At 35.9% G+C, this 23,904-nt stretch overlaps 1 protein-coding gene across 3 annotated transcripts in view; it reads left to right on the top strand.

Moving 5' to 3' along the window:
* PAN3 (PAN3 poly(A) specific ribonuclease subunit) overlaps positions 1–23,904 on the top strand; it is a 146,439-nt gene that overhangs the window by 20,258 nt on the left and 102,277 nt on the right. For all 3 annotated transcript variants that reach the window (XM_003797613.2, XM_023517766.1, XM_023517767.1), the window contains exons 2-4: positions 4,854–4,975; positions 7,247–7,313; positions 9,102–9,172. In XM_003797613.2, the coding sequence (XP_003797661.1) occupies positions 4,862–4,975; positions 7,247–7,313; positions 9,102–9,172 (252 nt within the window). In that variant the 5' untranslated portion in view covers positions 4,854–4,861. The remainder of the gene's footprint in view (positions 1–4,853; positions 4,976–7,246; positions 7,314–9,101; positions 9,173–23,904) is intronic.

Below are 23,904 nucleotides of genomic sequence, written 5' to 3'. Positions count from 1 at the left end.
TTTTCCTTATCAACATATTTTTTTAATAATGATACCTCATTAAAAAGATCATTTTCAGAAATATTACTATATGGGAAATTTTGAGTAATATGATTGAATGATTTTTGCACATCATTCCAATTAAGTTCTTGTTTTAATGTAACCCAATGAAAATGTTCAATATCCTTGTAATGTACCGTCCACTCTTCTAAATAATCTATCTGTGCAGTTACTATAGAACTTTTTAATGTGATTCGTGATATCTGCACGACTTATTACACCTTGTTCTTCTAGCTGGCTTATACTATTACGGATAGTTAATGGAAGAAGATTATTTTCTAACCGCTCTTGACACTGAAATTTTAAATTATTAACTTGTTTGCTACTTTGGTTACTGAAATTTTGTCATCTTCAAGAAGTTTTATAGCATTTTGAAAAAGAGCTGCTTGATTGTATACAAACTCTAGCCAAATTTTTGAAGATTCTTTTTCAAGAAACTCTCCTAACATTCTAGGACATTTATCCTGTGATAGAAAGTAGGATTTCAAAGGATCATATATTTTCAAAATTCTTTCAACAGCTGACAGAAGAGCTAACTAGCGCATTTTACTGTATCCAAGTATTTTCTGATATTCGAAATCTGCAGTTTTACAAAATTCTTTAAGCATTTCAATGCATGCAGTTCCCTTCCTGTTCTCCCGCCATTCCCTAGCTTGTCGTGCATTCTTTCCAAAAATCGGGACTTTTTTAAAAACGCTGCAGGACGCGGGACAAATTGTTAAAAAGCGGGATGTCTGGTCACCCTAGTTTACTCTTCTGCCCTACTTGGTTACAAATAGGGGGTTCCTATGATCTTCTCGTATTTAATAATTTGCCATTTTGAATCACATAACTCATGCAAACACTTCCTTACCTTTTCTGGTTAATCATAAAGGGGAGAAATGACCAGTCAGATGAAATGGTAGATAGGGCGAAGTCTGGAGAGGTCGGTCCCAAGGGCAGAATCTTCTGTCCTGTCACCCTTTTGGCTTGTGGATGTGTTCAGCCCAGAAGCTCCCTGATCCCCATAGTTCAGGAGCTTCATCCCATACATAGGCAGGATGGATTACTATGTTAATCCCCAGGTCTTCTCCCCTGCTGACAGTTAATCAGGGCTTGGTCTTTCTGGTGACCAGCCTCCATCTAGGAATACCACAAGAAACATCTCATTAGAATAAAACATGTTCTTATCACTCAGGAAATTCCAAGAGATTTAATAGCTTTGTGTTAGGCACTGAGGTCAAAGAACAAATAAAAGATGCAGCTGGGCATGCCTGTTATCCTAGCACTCTGGGATGCCCGGGGGTGGGGGTGGGGGTAGATTGCTTGAGCTCAGGAGTTTAAGACCAGCCTGAATAGGAATGAGACCTTGTGTCTATTAAAAAAAATAAAAAAATAAAATGGAAAAGATGCTCCTAGTACCCTTGTTACTTAGGAAATTATAAGGGTTTTAGGAGATCTGTGCCAGAAACTGAAAGCAAAAAGAAACATATATAATATTTCTTTAACAAGATCACTGGCATAGCACATACAATTGTTTAGTCTTTGTTATCCTCATTTTCTATAACCTCCTTTTTTCTTTCTTTCTTTTTTTTTTTTTTAAATTCAGAGTCTTACTATATTGCCCTTGGTAGAGTACCATGGCATCATAGCTCATAGCAACCTCAAATTCTTGGGCTTAAGTGATTGGCTTGCCTTAGTCTCCCGAGTAGCTGGGACTACAGGTGCCCACCACAACTCCTGGTTATTTTTTTCTTTTTGTTTTTTTTCTGCCCATAGTTGACTTTTTGTTGTTATTGTTGAGACATAGTTCTACCCTGTGAGCAGAGTACAATGGCCTCGTAGCTCACTGCAAACTCAGACTTGGGCTGTGGGCATCCTGCTGCCTCAGCCTCTGAAGCTGCTAGGATTACAGGTACTGGCTGTGGCACCTGGCTGGGTTTTTCCATTTTTTTCGTGAGTTGGGGTCTCACTCTTGCTTAGACAAACCTTGAACTCCTGAGCTCAAGCAATCCTCCTGTCTCAGCCTCCCACGGTGCTAGGATTATAGGCGTGAGCCACCTCACCTGGCCCCTGGCAGCTATTTTTTTGTTGTAGTTGTCCTTGTGTAGGTGGCCCAGGCTGGTTGAAACCCGCCAGCCCTGGTGTATGAGGCTGTGACCTAACTACTGGGCTACTGGTGCCAAGCCTGTTGGAGTATTTTAAACAAATCCTAGACCGTAATTGCCATGATTTTGTTTTTTCTTTGTGATAGTCTCACTATGTCTACCCTGGGTAGAGTGCCGTGGCGTCACTCAAACTCTTGGGCTTAAGTGATTCTCTTGCCTCAGCCTCCCCAGTAGCTGGGACTATAGGTGCTTGCCACAGCGCCCTCAAACTCTTGGGCTTAAGTGGGACTACAGGTGCCCGCCACAGCAACCTCAAACTCAGGTGCAGCTCTTTGTTGGTTGTAGTTGTCACTGTTGTTTGGCAGGCCTGGGCTCAATTTGAACCTGCCAGGTCTGGCATATGTGGCTGGTTCCCTAGCCTCTGAGCTATAGGTGCTGAGCCGATTGCACTGATTTTTAATTATTTTGTAGTTTTTCAATGAATGTATTAAAATTTACTTAGTCATTCTTCTGTTGAACATTGCTCATTGTTTTTAATTTCTTGGTAAAATAATACTGTTAATATTATTGTACAAATCAAATTGAACATCTTCATACATAAATCTTTAGGTGTTTCTGATTATTTTCTTCAGCTACAACTGAAATTGTAACCATTAATTGAACATACATGGACCATTAAAAATAATTTTTTAATGGGCGGCGCCTATGGCTCAGTGGATAGGGCACCGGTCCCGTATACTGAGGGTAGTGGGTTCAAACCCAGCCCTGGCCAAACTGCAACAAAAAAAAAATAGCCAGGCATTGTGACAGGCGGCTGTAGTCCCAGCTACTTGGAGTCTGAGGCAAGAGATCGCCTAAGCCCAGGAGTTGGAGGTTGCTGTGAACTGTGACTCCACCGGACTCTACTGAGGGCAATAAAGTAAGACTCTTGTCTCTACATACACACACAAAATAATAATAATAGTAATCTTTTTATAATCATAACTAATACATTTTCATTGTGGACATATTGGGAAATAAATTTTTTATTTTTTATTTATTTTATTACTATTTTTTTAGACAGAGTCTCACTATGTCGCCCTTATTAGAGTGCTGTGGTGTCACAGCTCACAGCAACCTGAAACTTTAAGGTTAAGTGATTCTCTTGCCTCAGCCTCCCAACTAGCTGGGACTACAGGTGCCTGCCACAATGATTGGCTATTTTTTTTTGTTCTTGTTGCAGTTGTTGTTTAGCCGACCTGGGCTGGGTTTGAACCCACCAGCCTTTGTGTTGGTGGCTAGCGCCGTAACCACTGTTCAACGGACAACAAGCTGAAAATAAATTTTTTTTAAAAAAAAGAAAATAAAAATTACCTCAAATTGCTTTCCAAGGAGACCTAACATCTATCTATCAGCATTTTTTTTTAGTTTGCTTCTACGTAGGGAGTTAGAGTTGTGTTTTTTGTGGCTCTGCCTGGAGAAGGGCAGTCCTACTTACAGTCCAGTTTATTGATGAATGGTAAACTGCTTAAAAAAAAGCTAGTTGTATGCAGCATGGCACCAGGAAGTAGTATCTATAAAACACTGCTTGTAATTTGTTGATGTGTAATGGATTGCCCTACTGGTTCTACAATCTTTGTGTATCATACTCTAGAATCAACAGAGAGCTATCAGTATTCTTGAGCTCTATCCCATTGCTACCTCTGCAGAATTTTTTCTGAGTTAATGTTAGACTTCAGGTCTGTTTCAAAAGATGTGTTGGGAGAAACCATCTTGAGCAATTTGCCTGTTTACCATATGATGAGTCACAGGAGAAATTGCAGCAGTTTGTAGTGTGTTGTCCTTTTACTAAGTTAAAGAAAGAAAACTTTTTATTTATTTATTTTTTTTTGAGACAGAGCCTCAAGCTGTCACCCTGGGTAGAGTGCTGTGGCATCACAGCTCACAGCAACCTCCAACTCCTGGGCTTAAGCAAGTCTCCTGCCTCAGCCTCTCAAGTAGCTGGGACCACAGGCGCCTGCCACAACACCTGGCTATTTTTTGGTTGCAGCTGTCATTGTTGTTTGGTGGGCCTGGGCTGAATTTGAACCTGCTATGTTAGGTGTATGTGGCTGGCGCCTTAGCCACTTGAGCCGCAGGCACCGAGCCAAGGAAAGAAAACTTAATGAGGAAATTGAAAATTCAAGTGTGGTTTTTTTCTTTTCTTTTTAACAGTCTTACTTTGTCACCCTACGTAGAGTACTGTGGCATCACAGCTTACAGCAGCCTCCAACTCCTGGGCTTAAGTGATTCTTTTGCCTCAGCCTCCTGAGTAGCTAGGACTACAGGTGCCTGCTACAATGCCTCGCTATTTTTTTGTTGCAGTTTGGCTGGAGTTGGGTTTGAACTCGCCACCCTTGGTATATGGGTGGCGGGTTCGAACTGGCCCTATTCACCCTATTCACTGAGCCACAGGCGCCACCCACAAGTGTAGTTTTTTTTTTTTTTCCATGTTCTGTTTGGTGGCTGTTAGGTATTTAGTATAAAATAAATGACTGTTCTTGTGGGAGATGGTTACTTTGAGCACTGTTTAACAGATTTCTAGAAATGAGCCAATTGCATTTGCTCCTTGCCTTTTGTTATGAACAGGTAAGTTAAAAAAAAAAGTGTGACAGATATGAGACCTTAAAAACTTATTTAGGAACACAGGAAATCAATGTTTTATACTCGTAAGTAATTTTAAATACTTGAATCTTCCTTCTTTTTCAGTTACAGGAATGGACGGTGGTCCTTTAACTGATACGAGTCTCACAGATTCCTATTTCAGCACCAGCTTTATTGGAGTCAATGGATTTGGAAGCCCCGTAGAAACAAAGTATCCCTTGATGCAGGTATTCTTCCCATAAATCCATATTCCACTAAAGTTTAATACAGAGTCTTTATTCCTAAATTTGTTGAGTAGGAGATAATGAGGTGGCTGGGATATAGGTTTCCAGTAGGGCTAGAGTTAGTGAGAGCTATTGAGGGTGGAGGTTCCTGGGGTGACAGTGAAGTATATAGCCCAGTGTATTTCAACCTTTTTTATCTCACAGCACACTTGAACCTATAGTTAAACTCCCATGGCACACTTAAGTTATGTCAATCAAAAAAAAAAGTTTAAAAAAAGCATATACTTACTATGTTTTGAACTTCTTTCAAAAATTTAATTAATTGTCTTTAAAGATTTTCATGGCACACCTGAGATCCTCTCACAGCACCCTGGTATACCCTGGTATTCCAGTTGAAAATCACTGATATAGAGGGTAGCTAGAGATTAGCTCTACCATTTGTGTGTGTATGTCTTTAAGTATATTACTAAAACTTGGTAGAGATGATGGCAATTTTTAGCTTATTGAGCATATAAATATTTAACATAGCTTATAAAAGTTAAAAGTTATAAAATGGCCCCCCTCCTATCCCTGCTCACTACTCATCCTGCTGATTTTCTTATAGGCAGCCACCATTACTGGTTACCATTTTCCTGTGTGTCTTTTCAGGAATATTCTTTCCAGATAGAAGCATAATACTAGCTTTATTTTATTTAATGCTTAAATGTTAAATTTAGAGTCACAGTACTCAAGGGACATTTTACATTAAAAATGTCCTTTCTTTTTTTATTTACCCACTTTGTTCTTTTTGGCTCCCCCCCCCCCCATTATCATATGACTCTGTGCAATGCAAAATGTTTTGGATTATTATTGTATTTTGGCATGGCAGAATTTTGTGGAGTTGGAATATGATTGGAAACTATTCTAGTGTTTTAATTGGAAAACTGTCATAACAAAAAAAAGTATAATATTGTCCTTTCTTGTTCCTGTAATGTACTACTGATGGCCTTCTTCATAATTGCAGTAGGGTATTTAAACAGAAGTAGTATTAATCTTTATATTTCAAGTTGAACTGATTTTAAGATCTGTAAGAAGCTAATGCTTTTCTGAATTATTTTCATTTTTATTTACATAAAATCTGAAGTTCCAGGCCGGGTACAGTGGCTAACGCCTATAATCCCAGCACTCTGGGAGGCTGAGGCGGGTGTATTGCCTGAGCTTACAGTTTAGAGACCAGCCTGAGCCAGAGTGAGGTTTCATCTCTAAAAATAGCCGGGCGTTGTGGCAGGTGCCCTGTAGAAGCTGACGCAAGACAATTGCTTGAGCCCAAGAGTTTGAAGTTGCTGTGAGCTATGATGCAACAGCACTCTACCAAGGGCGACAAAGTGAGACTCTGTCAAACAAACCTGAAATTTCATATAGGTATGCAGCCTAAGAGTGATTTGAATTATGAGCATTTAAGTAAATGTGCACAGCTATATATACACAAATGGGTTTTTTTTATATGAAAAATTTACTAATGTATAGTAATACCTTCTTTTGACCCCTGTGAGCTATAATTTCAGGTACTTTTTATGAAAAATGTTTTTGTATTAAGATTATCTCAACAACTTCCTTTTTTATTAAGAATTATGCAGAAATTAAGTAAGAAGTTGAGTGACCAGGTTCAGAATTGTAGAATTAAAGCCAGAGCTGGGAGTTCCTAAATCATCCTTTTTAAGAGATTGAGTTAGATGTTAGATGTGACAGGATTTGTGGGCATGGGATGAAAGACTTTCCAGAATGAAGAGACTATAGAATATACAGAGAGAGTCTGGAACACATAGGCCATGTTTAGAGAACAGGAAAAAATTCTATTTTTATAAGCTCTAGAAGTTGTATGAATGATAATGTGAATTGGGAAAGGATATTAGAGCATTTGACTTTATATATAGGCTCTGTTTACCTTCTTGAATGAGTACTCGAATTTATGTTGTATGGATGAGGAAACTTAAGTTATGTATCTTGCCTAGGTTAATAAGTTATAGAAGCATAATTCAAAATAGGTCTGCAGCTTTGGCCTTAAATACTTGACTAGTGAGTAAAATTTTCATTTGATATGTTGCAAAGTCATCTTTGGTAATTTTTGTATACATAATTGTAATCCACAAAGTAATTTTTATAGGAAGATTAGTGTGTCAGTAATGTGAACAGTTGATTGGAGAGGAAGAAGCAAAAAGGCTCAGTCTTAATTGGCTGGATATTTTTATTTTTGTATTCCTCAGTGATATTATGTATATATATTTTATTTTTCAGAGAATGACCAATAGTAGCAGCTCCCCAAGCCTTCTAAATGACAGTGCCAAGCCATATACAGGCCATGGTAAGACTTGGTCACTTTTGCTTATGTGTGTGTATACATGTATGTTTCTTACTCTAAAAGTAATATACCTATTGTAGAAATTTTAGAAATTGTAAGCAGGTATAAAAATGAAAATAAAAATTATCTATTTCCACTCAAAGCTAAGTATTAAGATTTAGATTTTTCCTTTTTTTCTGTATATATGAATATTTACATTCTACTTAAGATCATATTAAACACTTTTAAATTAATCTAGGTGACTATAAATTAAATTCTATTGTTTATTTTCATTGTCTACTTAACTAATTTTTTAAAAAAACCATTATACTCCAGTGGACTGTATAAGTGAATATTTAGAGTTACTTTTGGATACGTGTTAGAAGTTGAATTATTGTTTGAAAAATGGTGAACATTTTTGAGACTTTGATAAACAATTTCCAGATAACTTTCTATGTCCTATTTTCAGAATAAATGTTCAAGTGTGGTCTTTGAAGAATATGTAATACTTGTGTGTTAATATTCTCTATCAGTTAAATCTTAACACTTATTAATAGTGGTGGGAATAAGAATTTGCATGTTTATATCCTGTGATAGACATTTTGTATATATCAAATTTCCATCACTCTTGGGACATTTCAACCTTTTACTATATAAAAAGTAGTTACTTTTTAATCTTGAACAAAATTATTAGAAGTTAATTTATAGCATTACATATTTTTATTTTTACTTTAGAGTTTAAATGCTGACTTCTAAATGCTGGCAAAGGTAGCATAAAGGATAAATATTACTTATTTTTAAAAATGCCTTAAATGTATGAACTATAAAAAGTATTTTGTCTTGCTGTCTTACTAGCTTCTTACTCTTTGCATTATTAATTTAATGTTAAATTAATGTTAATGCTAATTAGGGGCAAGACTATGAAAATCCAGGTAGAAGGAGTCACAGAAATGTAATAGCAATGTATATGTTCTACATGATAAAGAGATTTAAAGTTTCTTTAAATGAAGGCATTTAATATAATTTTTAGGATTTCACACATAATTTAATGAGATTAATAAATATAAGATTAATTAAAGCTCTCATAAGTGAAGGTAAAATATTTTACCATATCTCATGCATACTTTTTCAGAAACTCTTCTGGTTTGTGAGAAATAATTAAGATATGTAATTTCTTTGTAACTTCTGTCCATAGAATAATGGAACTTTGAATCTATAAAATCTTTGGCTTTCATGTCTGTGTTTTGAAATATTTAATATTTTCATCTTAAAAATGTAACAATTTATCTTTTAAGGAAGATTATAAAATATCTGGTAATAAAAATATGGAATATTTGTAGAATAGATGGTTTTAAGACTTTTCCACTGTTTAAGTACAAGTCTGGATCTTTGAGGGTATGGTTGACGCCCCCACACACCACCTTTTATCTTTTCCAAGACTTGGTCTCAAGGACACAAACATTTATTTACCATAAGTGGACTTAGTTCTTCCATAAACACGCTCCCAGTAGCATGATTAAGAATTATTTCCTTTTTCCTACTATTTGAATTTTGTTTTGATTCTAATTAAATAGCTATTTCCTAACCTATTTGGCTTCTGAGTATGTATACTAAGTATTGGCTAAATGAAGGATTCACCAATTTGTGTTTCATTCAGAAATATTTAAACATCCTTTTTGTGTGAGGCACTGAGTTTATTTATTATAGTATATGATGTTTATTACTGTTATGAGCATTGTCAAGTTAAACATTTGTTGGATTTGTGGGTTACTTGAGTTGTGTATATGGAAACTTATATAACTTACCTTCCAGATCCTCTAACTTCACCTGCTTCATCCTTGTTTAATGACTTTGGTGCCCTCAACATCTCTCAGAGAAGAAAGGTAGGTGAAATTGAAACTTGAGTGAAACTAAATGGAGTTTAGAAGTGATGTAGGGATTGTTACCTACATAGAGTCAATGTTTTCTTAAGCAGGAGAGGAGCCTTTTATGGTCTATAATGTTTTTCTTGCCTTTTGTTTATCTTTTTAAAAAAACCTATTATATGTGGAATTTTCTTGGATCTGTGTATGGAATATAGAGATTTTATTTGAAGGGATGAAATCCTGCTTATTTTTGCTTAATTTCTGTATCTTAACATATTCTATTTTTAAGGTAATACCTAATTTAATATTATAGTTGCTGTTAATATGTGAGTATATTAATCATGTTCTAACTTTATTTTTCTGATGTCTTTGTCTAAATTTCTCTCCTAATTTAAACTTCTCAACTTTTCAACTTTTCATAATTAGCTCAACTATTCAAAAACAGTTTGAAATCTTTTCATTCTAGAAATATAATTTAAACTTTATTTGGGATTGAAGTTGATAGACCACACATAGATATTTGTAGACCTTATGTATGTTTTTAAAGTATTTTATAAGGACTGATGTTGTGACAAGGTCAGATGAATTGTTTGATGCCTTTGAGTCTTCATGAGAATCTTATTAATTTTCTAGAGAAGGTGGTCTTTTTGGTTAGGATCAGTAGCAGCTGAAGATGTTCAGGAGGTTGAAAATCTTGGTGGAAATTACTATAAAATTATGGCATCTAGCTTCTTAAGTAATGGAAGAAAGGCTCAAAATAAATATTAATTTTAAAAATGCTAATATGATCTTAAGACGCTTCTAGGAAGGATCTGATTAGAGGATAGGATAAAATGATTTTGGAATCACTGGTGGTGATGGCTTCACATTATATACTTAAACCCCAACTCTTTGAGTTGTATACATAAATATGTACTGATTTTTATATGTTAATCATATCTCAATACAGTGGTTTTAAAAATTTAGGGAGGCTAGATACTCTCAAAAAAAATTTATGGGGACAGATATAAATTACATTAATACCTCACACAACTAACGTTATACACTTCATTTTGAGACTTGGATGAGAAGAAGAAAGTAATTATAAAATGTTTTTCAGCATCCAGAATCGATAGATTAAAGTATATGGTGTTGATTTTGTAGATTTCCTTATAGGCTATCACCAAGAGTAAATTTACTCTTACTTTTTATACTTTTCTCATAAGTTAGAACATTTGGTTTTGTAAGTCTGACAGTTAAATTTGCCAACTCATCTTAGAAACATTGGTACATACCTCATTGCCGAATATCAACATGGTCATCTTGGAAATCCCCTTGGGAAGCTATGCACCAATGCCAGCACCTAGTCTACCTTTCAAAGCAATTTTGAAACTCCTTTTCAGGAATGGCCATCACCGCTCTCTCATTCTATTACCCTTAATGTCCTGGATGTCATTAAAATGTCTTCCTTTCAATAGTTCCTTTATCTTTGGGTAAAGAAAAAGTCACTGCAGGCCAGACCGGGTGATTAGGGAGGGTGTTCCAACACAGTTATTTGTTTACTAGCTAAAAACTCCCTCACAGTCAGGGCTATGTGAGCTGGTGCACTGTTGTGGTGCTAGAGTCATGAGTTCTTGGCAAAAAGTTCAGGTCGTTTTTTCTCACTTTTTCATGCAGCCTTTACAGCACTTCCAAATAGTAAACCTGATAAACTGTTTGTCCAGTTGGTACAAATTCATAATGAACAATCCCTCTGGTATTAAAAAAGGTTAGCAACATCATTTTGACTTTTGGTTTGGATTGATGGAACTTTTTGGGTGGTGGAGAATTGGCTGCCTTCCATTGTGCACTTTGTCACTTTGTTTCAGGGTTGTATTGGTACACCCATGTTTTATTACCAATGATAACATGGCCCTAAACATGGTCTTACCTGTCTGAAAGGTCTTGGCAAACTTTGACTCTCCTTTGCCTTTGTTCATCAGTGAGCTCCTTTGGGACAATTTTTGTACACATCTTTCTCATGCTAAGATTTTCAGTTAAGATTTTCCTGTTTCCCTGTTGATGTTTACTTGGTCTCCTGTGCTTCTTACAGTCATCTGATGATTTTGATGCACAATTTGATGAATTTTTGCAATGTTTTTGTGAGTTCTGCTTGTTACTGGCTGCCCTGATCTTTGTCAGTGACGTTTTCTGTCTCCTCAGAAAAACGTTTAATCCATTTGTACTATTGTTTTCTTCATAGCATTGTCCCCATAATCTTGTACTAACATGTCTGTAAGTCCCTGATTTCACTTCTACTTTTGCCAAATTTAACACAAAATTTCATTGCACTGATTCAGTCTTTGGCATTCTTAGGCGAGGACACAAAGTATGCAACAACAATAATGAATGCCACTCACTAAGGCACTGTCATGTGTTGACACAAACATAGCTGTGAGACACTGGTATAGCAAGGTTATGAACGCTTACTGAGTTGTTTGTACAGTGCTGCCAATGGAAGGGCATGGTGTCAAGTTTGCAAACTTAATTGTCAGATCTTGTATATGTTAGAAATGGAAGAGAGTTAGACACAAACAGACCCATTGACGACAATAGTGAGAGAGGACAAGAGGCAAGTCCTGTCAATATGGAAGTGCATAGCAGATATAACCTGGTAGTCAAGTTGTCTAAAGCTCTTTAGGAGAAAATACAGAATTCTTAAGTTGTCTTAGACATTTTCCTAATGTTTTTTTCTTGTTTTAAAAATAATCAGTTAACTGTTGTAAATAGCATTTTTGATGTATGAGCATACAGTAAAACTAGAATAGCAAATTAATACTTACAAATATTCCTAATATAAGGAGTTGGTAGACTGTCTTAAAGTTGGAATATATGATATAGATGTACTAATGTTTAGTTTTGAGAAAATAGTAAAAATTACTGGGGATTGGAAAAAGGATCAAGAAGTACCTTTTCTTTTAAAAATTTATTCTAAAATAATAAAAGGAAATATTACTACAAATGTGATCTTAATATTTGGAGAGATATTAGAATATATCCTAATGGGCTAGGCACCATGGCTCTCACCTGTAATCTTTAGCACTTTGTTAGGGTGAGGTGGGAAGATCACTTGAGGTCAGGAGTTCAAGACCAGCCTGAGCAAGAGCAAGACCTAGTCATTTCCCAAAATAAAAAAATTTCCCAAGATGTGGTGGCATGTACCAATAGTCCCAGGGAAGCTGAGGCAGCAGGATCACTATAACTGAGAAGTTTGAGGTTGTGGTAGGTTATCATGATGCCACTGGACTCTAGCTTGGGTGACAGAAGACAACCCATCTCAAAAAAGAAAAAAGCATATTTCCTAATGGAAGCAGACTAATAACAGTAAAATTACCTCTTTACTGTTATTTTTTTTTTTTTAAGTCCTGGATGTTTATCTTTGTGCCCTTGGGCCAACTTTCTAGGCCCAAGTCTTCTCCTTTGTGAAATGACAAGTGTGACCTAGATAGTTGCTATTGTGTCTTCATCTCTAAAACTCAGTTTCTGTTTAAACTGGAAGCATTCACTTGTCAGCTCCACCTCGAAATTTATAGTTCATGTATTTATTCATGTAGGTTTGAAGGACTGGGGTTTTTTTTTTTTTTTTTTTTAACCTTTTACAGTTAAAATAATATGTAGTCTAGGGACCTGGAGAGTTTCTCCAGTAGTGGGTTATATAGTTAGAATTTTATGAGGGTATAAGTTGCATCCATATTTAAATTGTTTGTGGTTGAGTTGAGAATCTTTAACATCGTTCCGTATTAGAAAATACTCTTGGCATAGGAGTATGGCATGTTTCACATTGTGAGTTGAAGGAATATGGAGACTTTCCTTATTTTTCTTTTGTTGTAGTAATTTATGGTATCTATTTAATGACATAAGTTTAGTGGAAGTAATTCAAAATTTAATTAATATTTAATTGTAGTTCCAGGTCTGTCTAAGCAGGCTAGCATGATTACTTGGTAGCTTTTCATTTTATAATGAAATATGGAAGAACAGGGAGTTACCAGTCTTTCACAGTTAGAATTTTCTAAAATCTTAGGTAGACCTCTAGGCCAAGTATATTTGATTTTTGCCTATGAGGATATGTGATTTAACAGGGTTGGATCAGACAAGTATCTTCCCTATAGGCAGTTTTATTATATGCTATGTGGAAAATTGAAAAGAAAGGAATTGTTCCTGGTTCTTTCACATCTAATTGGAGAAGCAATGCATGAACCTACTGTAGAACATTTACACAGCAGCATATTAATTAGTGCCAATTTAAATATTTGGTGATTGCTAGGTAGCAGAGAATTTTCTACATCCAGAAGAATTTATGGAGATAACTTTTAAGTTGAACTTTCGAGGCCGAGGGACATGTAAAAGCTAAATATAATGAGGCAAAAAGTATGCTTGATTATGAGCAGTAGAAATAGCACCTTTAGTAAACTCTAACTCTCCTCTTTCTGAGAATAATTAAGAAAACAAGGCTTTAGGCCTTAGTATCTTTAGGAACCATTCATCTGGCCTTTATTGGAGAAATTTCCTGAAGAGTTGAAGTGTATGCCTTAGGGCACTACTGCTCTTATCAAGTGCTAATCCCTGAATTGCTGCCTGTCTGTAATGTGATAGTTAAACCATTGAAAGTAAATGTTTAGAGACTTGTATTACTATTTGATAATACTGTGATAATTCAGATGTGCAGTCATTTTTCTACTAATTCACTTTTATTTTATAAAATTGTAGGACCATGATGGATACAAAAATTTTTAGAAAGGGATATTTTTTATTGATGTTTGAGAAGAAGCACTGATTATTTTTTCTTTTGTTTTCTACACTAGGAACACTTAATTTTATAGATAGAAAAAGAATCATTATTTAAGTTTTGTTAGAGGTGGGAGTTTATTTTAGTGATCAATATGTGAGGAAATCTCAGTAACTAACAAGATACAGTTAAAGTAGAGCACTGGTATGAAAACAAAGACTTTAGCCAGGCACAGTGGCTCATGCCTGAGCCAGAGGAGACTTCATTTCTAAAAATAGCTGGGCATTGTGCCTAGTGACTGTAGTCCCTGCTACTTGGGAGGCTAAGGCAAGAGAATTGCTTGAATCCAAGAGTTTGAAGTTGCTGTGAGCTGTGATGCCACAGCACTCTACCGAAGGCAAGAAAGTGAGACTCTGTCTCAAAAAAAAAAAAAGAGAAAAGGAAAGGAAAAAAAGAAAACCAAGACTTGATAGTTACTGTGAATCTAGACAAGCAGTAAAAGTTATGGTGACAACTCCTTTGGGAACACAGTTTATTTATAACAAAGGTAGGTGTTGAAATATATTCATAAATTTAGTGGTTCTGTGCTGCGATATTGTAATTATTCTTGTCAAGCTGCGGGTTTTGGTGTAGTGCAACCACATGTGACTGATGTAAATCCTAGGCCAAACGAGTAATCTTCAAAATTTGTCTAGCGTTCTTGGCTTCCCCTTTTTTATCTTTCTGGGCTATTGCCCTTCTTTGCCTTTTTTATTCCTCTAGTCATTTTCCTATTCAGCTCCCCCCCCCCCCCTTTATTAAAGCAAAAAAGGCTCTGGTAAGCATCATTTACTTTTCTTTGGTTTACTTTAGTATGTTGTTTTACTCAAAATGCAGCTTTGCCTGAACATTTGCATTATATTTCTAATAGCAGGGATAATAGATTTTCGCTTTTGTAGATACTTTTAATAACAAATTTAATTTTTTGGTGTTAGGCAGCAAAGCCTTCTGAAGTATTGTGTTTATTTTTTCTGTTATTGAAATTAAAACTCTGCGTTAGGGTAATAGAAGAAGTGAGATCAAAGGGGTCTGGCTGGCTTACCTGCTTATGGCTTATTTGTGAGGATGTGTGGAAGTTGTATTATTCTGCTTGAGAGAAAATTCACTAGCAGTACTTTTCTCTGCTTTCTTCCTTGTTTGAACTAGTTTGGGTCCTCCTTTGTGTACTGTTCTTTATCTTAAGTACATTTGTCTCTGCCATCTCTGTTATTGATGATTGTACGTATTTTCTGATTAATTTGGCATTTAAATATTTTCTTATAACATTTCTGTTCTAAAGTCTTTGAAAGGTGACTTTTACGTTATTTTCACTCTAGGCAATAAAAAGTTGAATAACAAAGTAACTGGAGAGTGTTTACTATATGTAGAGTTCTTCAATGGAGAAAGACAAAGTAAGCCTGGAGAAATTAATAGGATTACAACATAGGTGATTTAGAATGTAAATCTCAGCTCGGTGCCTGTGGCTCAAGCGGCTAAGGCACCAGCCACATACACCTAAGGTGGCCAGTTTGAATCCAGCCTGGGCCTGCCAAACAACAATGATGGCTGCAACCAAAAAAAAAATAGCTGGGCATTGTGGCGTGTGCCTGTGGTCCCAGCTACTTGGGAGGCGGAGGCAGGAGACTCACTTGAGCCCAGGAGTTGGAGGTTGCTGTGAGCTGTGATGCCATGGCACTCTACCCAGCGGGGATAGCTTGAGGCTCTGTCTCAAAAAAAAAAAAAAAATGTAAATCTCTTCTTAATCCTGCTAATAGTTAGGCCCTTTTGGCACAGTAAATCTAATATTGGTAGATATTGATACCAGGACAAATAAATAAAATAAAGATGTGGAGAAAATGGAGAAGATACTGAAAAATAACTGAAATTTTAAAGGAAATTGCAAACTAAAATAATATGTAAAACAGTTGTTTTTAAGTTCTTTATGTATGTTCTCAAAGAAATAGTGTTTTACTTGGTGATTTACAGTCAGTCACATCAGTATTGTTCAGTAATATTTCTGTGAAATACTGTATTTAGAATTCCATGTTTTTAGGACCAGCCCTTTAGTCCTAAATACATTCCATTCAGCTCCACTTGCTAATCTGTGGGAATGTTTACTGTCTCAGCCTCAGATGTTGGTGAGGTTTTAGGTTTAGAGATATATATGGGTCCCTTATGGAGACTGGTGAAATTGTTGGGGTCCAAATCCCTGAGGATGGGAGGAGCACCCTGTTTAGCTTTTTCAGGGCCTGTTGGTGAATTTTATTTATTTATTTTAAAGATTTAAATTTATTTCTCCAGGTAGGAAGTCTTCCAAGTTAGAAATCTTATCAAGGTCTGACAGTAAATGATTCTTCAAAGAAATGGGTATAGCTTCTTAAACTCAGGCCACAATACACAGTAACCTTGAGGAACTGCTTCTCTTTCAGGAGAACACAGTGTCAGTCTTTCTTTCAAGAGGCCTCATCTTGTATTTTTTTTTGAGACAGAGTCTCATTTTGTCACCCTCGATAGAATGCTGTGGCATCACAGCTCACAGCAACCTCAAACTTTTGGGCTTAAGCGATTCTCTTGCCTCAGCCTTCTAAGTAGCTGGGACTGCAGGTGCCCGCCACAATGCCCAGCTACTTTTTTGGTTGCAGTTATCATTGTTGTTTTAGCAGGCCTGGGCCAGTTCAAACCTGCCAGCCTGGATGTATGTGGCTGGTACCCTAACTGCTGAGCTATGGGCGCCGCCCGGATCTTGTATTCTAGTTAAGAAACTTTCTGTTACAGGACACCCTGAACCAAGCCAAGGGAAGATCTGGCTGACAACAGCACACATAGTACTCTGTACAATCCTTCTCCATACCCAGATTCATCTTGGTCAATTCAAACTCTAGCTTCTGCCCACCACAAACCCCTAAAAGTCAAGAGATGGAAGATTATATGTGTCTGCATGTGGTTCCTTTGAAGGCCCAGTGGTCACCCCTGTTTTAGTGTACATTCTGTATACTCTGACCATGCTCTAACCACACACAAAGAGAGGTTCCAGGAATGGGACATTGTACTAAGCATGCAAACAGGAAACACTCCATAGACATCAAAGCTGTTGGTGAATTTTAATTTTTCTCAAGGAGCAAACAGTAAGAATAGTAATAACCTGATAGTATTGAATAATACTTAAGGCTTTAAGGTTTCAATCTGGATGTCAGGAAGTCAGAATTGCATTCATATTTCTTCACTGATTATCTCTGTGTCTTTGACTTAATGGATTCTTTATTTTATTCATTTGCAGAATCCAAGTGAAAATACTTTGTACCACCTATGTAGGACTGTTTTGATGACTAAATGGGATGTTATCTGGCACATTAATGCTCTATGAATGGTACTTCTTATTGGTATTAAACAATACATGGTGTTGGCCAAACCTTTCTAGCCTTGCTTGGAAATTAACTATTATTAAATAAATATCTCCTGTTAATAGTTCTGGATCAGTCTGCATTAAAATTGCCTTCTGGAAAAGTGGTTCTATAGCTGCTCTGAGGATATCTACCTTTTCTTTGAGATGCTCAGTCCTCTTCTATAGCCATTATTAATTTTCTTAAACATTAATGTTTCAAATTTCAAGATTTAGTGAAAATTCATGTAGGGGTTTCTTGTCATGTAGTGGTGGGTAGGTAGAAACTTGATTTCGTTTGTGTGGATGATGACTTCCTGTGTGTGTTCTGGGTAATATGGTAAACTTAAATAATTCTTTCATAAGTTATATGTTTTATATTTTATTGTATCATTTAATTACCTCAGCAATTCTTTTTTTTTTTTTTTTTTTTGAGACAGCATCTCATTATGTTGTCCTTGGTAGGTGTTGTAGTGTCACAGCTCACAGCAACCTCAAACTCTTGGGCTTAAGTGATTCTTTTGCCTCAACTTCCCAAGTAGCTGGGACTACAGGAGCCTGCCACAATGCCCAGCTATTTTGTTGTTGCAGTTGTCAATTGTTTAGCTGGCCCAGGCCAGGTTCAACCCCTACCAGCCTCAGTGTATGTGGCTGGTGCCCTAACCACTGAGCTACAGGCGCTAAACTAACAATTCTTTTTTTTAAGCTCAACAATTTGGTAATATTCAATCTGATAAATAGTAATTTTGTTTTTTGTGTTTTTTTAATTAGTAACTTTGAATAAACAAAGGGCTGTCTTTATTTTTATATAATGTAATTTGAACACACTGTCATTTTTATTGCCAACAATTTGTGGCAATTAGATTCTTTTAGCAAATGGCTCTGTCTTGTCTTTCTTTGCTTTTTAATTAGCCCACTTAAATGTTTTTCCTATTTATTTCTAGTTAGTTCATTTTCTAAAAATATGTAGGCAACATTAGATTGAAAACTTTGTTTGAAAATGATAGATCCTACAGAAAACAATTACACTTTAAAAGAGTTAATTTTCTTTCCTTGGTAAGTTAAGAATACTCCAGGATTGTGTTGAGATAAAAATGTACTTTGGAAAGAACAGATTAAGTTGTTTTTTTTTTTTTTTTTTTTTTGAGACAGAGCCTCAGACTGTCGCCAGTGCCCTGGCTGTTTTTTGGTTGCAGCTGTCATTGTTTTTTTTTTGAAACAGATCTTCATGCTGTCCCCCTGGGTGGAGTGCTGTGGCATCACAGCTCACAGCAACCTCCAACTCCTGGGCTCAAGCGAGTCTCCTGCCTCAGCCTCCCAAGTAGCTGGGACCACAGGCTCCTGCCACAATGCCTGGCTGTTTTTTGGTTGCAGCTGTCATTGTTGTTTGGCAGGCCCCGGGCTGGATTTGAACCTACCACCTTAGGTGTATGTGGCTGGTGCCTTAGCCACTTGAGCTGCAGGCACCGAGCTAGAACAGATTAAGTTTTGTTATGAGAGGTTTGACCATATACTTGCTGTGCTTTATTTTAATTGGTACTTTGTGTGCAGTGACTGTTTTTATTGAACTAAGAAAGATTCTTTTAAATTCATGAGTGGAGGAGAATTTTGCTTTATTGATTGATTTTAAAAAGAGCTCTGGTAAGATTTTGTTTTTGTAAGTATTTTTCAGGTGTGTAGTACTATGATTTTGACACTTCATTGTATTTAAACATCTAAACTGAAATTAGGTTGTCTTTTATACACAAAATGTAATACTGTGGGCTGTATTCATCTAGTTTTTTAGCTTTGGGGATTTTGAGTTAGTTCTTACATAATAGTGGTAGTTGATTGTAATAAAACCGTGATGTGTTTACCACTTGTATCTATGAATTAATAGATCATTCTGAGATCATTGGCTTCTTTACACTCTATTCTGGATAGTTTATCTGCAGTGTATAGTAACTGGTATTAAGAACCTGGCCTTAATGGTAGTGTTCATCCCTGCTTTCCTGGAAAGCACATGTGGTGAACGAATTAGTAAAGACCAGTTTAGAATTCTCATCCACAAACTTGCTAACTTATGTTTTAGGATATTTAACTAAACACTGTAGTTTCCCCCAACTCTTGTTTTATTTTCAAGATTTGTTCTTCTTGCATTTTGAATATAGGAAAGGAGAACTTCTTACTTTTATTTCTTGAAAGTCTCTAGCTGTTTCTCATTAATTCCATCCATGCCAATTAGATTAAAAGAGATTGATTTATTTAGGAATTTGTATTTGGTCATCTCAGGTTTAGCTAGATTAATGTTAAGATTATAATATGTCAAGAAATACTAAAGAATATAGAATAGATTTCTTTAAATTGGAGACAGGATACCACAGTTGAGAGTGCAAGTGTTGGAGCCTGACCTTACGTTACTTGTTAGTTATAGGCAAGTTATTTTAGCCTCTCTTGAGACTCACTTTTCTCGTCTATAAAGTTGGCGTAATGTCATAATAGATAATATCTCATAGAATTATGTGAATTAAATACATTAATGGATTGAAAGTGCTTGGCATAGTATAGTATCTTGTGCTTGTCAAATGGCAGTTGTTAGTATAGTCTTCAATTGTTTATGATTTTTCAATTAAAACTGTTTCTGAGTATGTCCCCCGATCACTTTTCACTAACAGCATCATAATTCAAATTCATTTATGGTAAAGAGGATTTCTGAAGCTACTCTGCTTAATTTCAGGATTGAATTTAATCAAGTATACACTTAAATTAGACCAAAAGGAAACCTTTTGCTTATAAGCCAAAAGGCATGTTGTTAGCATGATGATTGCTTTTGGTAAGAAACTAAAATTGATATAAAATTTTAATAATTATCACAGTTGTTAATTTAGTATGGAAATAATTTTTCTGAATTAGAAGAAACCTCATTCTCATTCAAAATATTAAAATCACTTTGGCATGGTATTTTATTTTTTATATCTTACATGTATTAAAATGATGTAAGAAATTGCTGGTTGGTGTTCTGGTTCTTTAGAAATAAAATGTAGCCTTGCTTGCTTAGCAAGGATAATCCAGCAGATTTTATTTTTGGTGGCATGAAATTCTCATGTAACATTGAGAGTTTTCTTTTATGATAAGACTTTAAAAAATAATTTAAAAATTTTAGAGGGTACAGGTGTTCTTTTTACATGGATGAATTGTGTAATAGCTGACGTCAGGGATTTTAGTGTGCTTGTCACCAGAATAGTAAGTTTTTATCCCTCACCCTCCTCCCACCCACGTTGAGGTTTTTAGAACATAAGAGACTTTTGTAGGTTTTCTTTAAGTTATTTTGTAGGTAATAGTTTAAAAATTTATTTATGTATGTATGTGTTTATGTCTGTAAATCATATTCTGCTGTATTTGGTAACATTTAGATGAGTTTTAACTTAGTTGTTTCTTCTGTTTTCATCCTCTCATATGACTTGTGGATAGGCTTCACAGATTAAAATGTCTTTCTCACCTGTGCATGTTTATTTGCTCATGAGGTTTTAAACAATGATGGTCTGTTTTTCTGTACCTACTTGTTCACCCCATCCTACGTTACCCTTGTTTAAACTTAAACAGTGAAAATGTAAGGAACCTAATGTATTTTCATGGAAAGCCCACAGTTAATAATAATGAATGGGGAGGATAAATACAACATAGTCTTAGATTATGATTTTTGATTTGTAAGTCTTCTACCCATGGATGAAATTCACTGGAGCCCAAGCAGTAGTGATTTGTACATCTGGATTTATTATTCTAAATAATTAGCTATATATAAGACAAACTTCTGATGACTTTAAGAAAAAAGAAAAAAAAATAAGCTATATAAGCCTTTAAAATCCAGATGTGTTTTGTTAACACTCCTAATAGGTAACTTATGTATAGTTAGATCCCTGTGTTAACAAATATATGGAAATTAGTTTGATTTTGAAAATTTAAATGTCTTTAATCAGTTTGGGGTTTATTTTTTTCCATTAATGGATTATAATCTTTTATTTAGTTCTCATAACTGTAACTATCAGAATATTTAACTGAGAGAAGACCATGTGGAGTCAGAGGAGGTTGTAAAACAAATGGCGGCTTATTTTGAAATAAATATGTAGTAAATCCTAGTTTTCTAATCAGTGGACCTCAGATTCTTAAGTAATGGTAGGAGGTAGGTTTGCTGAGTTGTTACTGCAAAAGATAATGAGTTTATGTATTCATTAAGCATTGACTGAAGGGAGATGTATTTCATATATGTGTACTAGTATTTTTCAAGTTTATGAAGGTGTTCTGAGTGATAAAATACAAATCACTTAAAAGTGTCATTTAGAGCATTCATTGTTGTCAGAGTACAATTAATGAAGTACAATTATTATTTTTTTTGGTATTGAAAGGTGGTTCTTGTAATTCAGGACATTGGAAACTTTTTGTCCTGGGATAACAATTTGTTTTCTCTAGTTTACTGTTGATGATTAGATTTGAATAATGTGTAATAATGTGCAAATGTTAATGTGAGGCATTTTGGAGATTATACTCTTTTACAATTACCAAAAGAGTTGTACCAAGTATTGGATTGATCTGTTAGTTGGTAGCTTTAACTACATTTTTCTATACAAGCAGTGGTATTTATAGATTGTTTTTTAGCTTTTGAACTTTCCTGAGGAAAAGAATAGATTTTCTTGATCATTGTATTTTTAAGAAGAGCAGAGAAGCTTCTGAATGAATGAAGAAATATGTGTGTGTGCATCTAGGCTTCCGGATTAAAACAGTTGTAAAATTAGTTGTTTTTTTCTTTTTGACACAGTCTAGACTGGTTAGGAAGTGACAGTGGACTTCCCTTAGTTTTATACCATTGGACACAGCTTTTATGGAATGGGGTAGAAATTTTTGAAAACTTAGGGCTTTGGGGGCTATGAGTGAGGATCTGAGTGTTTAGGTCAAGTTCTAAAGAGTAGGAAGCTGGAAGGAGTCGGAGTATTCTTTTAAACTACTGCCACTTTTAATTTTGGGGAATGGCTACGATATCTATTTGCACCCCTTGTTGTTGCTTCTCCAGGTCACCAATTAACACCAATTAGAGCCTGGGTAACTTCTTTTGAAAGGTGGACTCTCAGACCTCACTCGGCCCACTGAACAGAATCTTTAACAGGATTCTCAGAAGATTTATATGTTTATTATACTTTGAGAAGTGCTACTCAAGACTGTTTTGCAAACCTTTTCTTATTCTTTTGTTTGTTTTTTTTTTTTTTTTTTGAGACAGAGTGTTATTATGTCACCCTCAGTAGAGTGCTATGACCTTACCGCTCACAGCAACCTCAAACTCTTGGGCTTAAGCCATTCTCTCACCTCTGCCTCCCAAGTAGCTGGGATTAAGCTTTACTGCCAGCCTGATTAAGGCATTTTAAAATGTTTCCCACTTTATAATAACCAGCTGGATGGGACTGATTCTGGGTGTCAAGAAGAGAAGAACAATAAGAGAATTTGCCTTTTTTCCGCCTGGGGTCATTGCATTTTTTTTTGTTGTTGTTATTGTTTTTGTTATTTTTTCTTATGTCTTTTTTCTACTTTCTTTTTTTTTTTCCTTTGACCAGTTTACCCTGGCAGATATTAAATTCTTAAGGTTGGTCTAGGTAAGGATTTCTGGAAGCTAAGGGAAAGAGAAGAGGGATTGTTGCTTTCATGTGCTCTGGAGAAGGGGCTTAGATCTTGTATAACTTAGAAATCTTTAGAATAAATAAACATTTCCCATAAAATTTTGTTTGTTCCTTTTATTTCCTCATCTTCCATTTGACTTCTGCTTTTAATCACCTTAATCATAATTGTTTTTAACCTACCAAATTTTTCCCCATCAGGCAATAGCTCTCTGTTTGTGTTTACTTGCCTCTAGTTCACATCCCTCTTCCCAGACTAGTGATTCTTAGCCAGGGGCACTATGTTCTCCCACTTCCAGAGGACATTTGGCAGTATTTGGAGACATTTTTGGTTGTTACAGTGGGATGTGGTAAATAACTCCACCACTGGTATTTAGTGGGAAGGAGAGGGGTGCTGCTCAACACCCTCAAATACCCCTCACAAACAAACAAACAAATATCTGAAGTCTGCAGTGCTGAGGTTGAGAAACCCTTACCTAGGCTACTCTGCAGGATCTACTAATTGGCCCATTTCCAGTTTTATTCCCCTTTCCCCTAGTTCTTTCTCCACACTGCCATGGAACTTCTTTTCTAAAACACAAATTGGATTTTTGTCATTTCCCATTTACAAGCTTTCATGAGTTTCCTTTTGCCCATGGAACTGCCTGTTTCCAGTTTTACCTCCCCCTTTCCCTTTCTTTTTCTTTCTTTTTTTTTTGAGACAGAGTCTCACTATGTTGCCCTCACAGCTCACAGCAACCTCAAACTCTTGGGTTCATGATATTCTGTTGCCTTAGCCTCCTAAGTAGCTGGGACTACTGGTACCTGCCACAGCGCCCAGTTATTTGTTGCAGTTGTCATTGTTGTTTAGCTGGCCCAGGCTGGGTTCAAACCTGCCAGTCTTGGTGTATGTGGCTGGCTGGCAACGTAACCACTGTGTTACGGGTGCCAAGCTGGAACTTTCCTTCTAAAAGACAAATTTGATTTTGTC

The sequence above is a fragment of the Otolemur garnettii genome, unplaced genomic scaffold (genome assembly GCF_000181295.1).
Source record: "Otolemur garnettii isolate 467f Iridium unplaced genomic scaffold, OtoGar3 scaffold00120, whole genome shotgun sequence".
In the NCBI taxonomy this organism is placed as follows: domain Eukaryota; kingdom Metazoa; phylum Chordata; class Mammalia; order Primates; family Galagidae; genus Otolemur; species Otolemur garnettii.
Note: the sequence above shows the minus strand (reverse complement) of the source record. Positions and strands in the feature narration are given on the sequence as shown.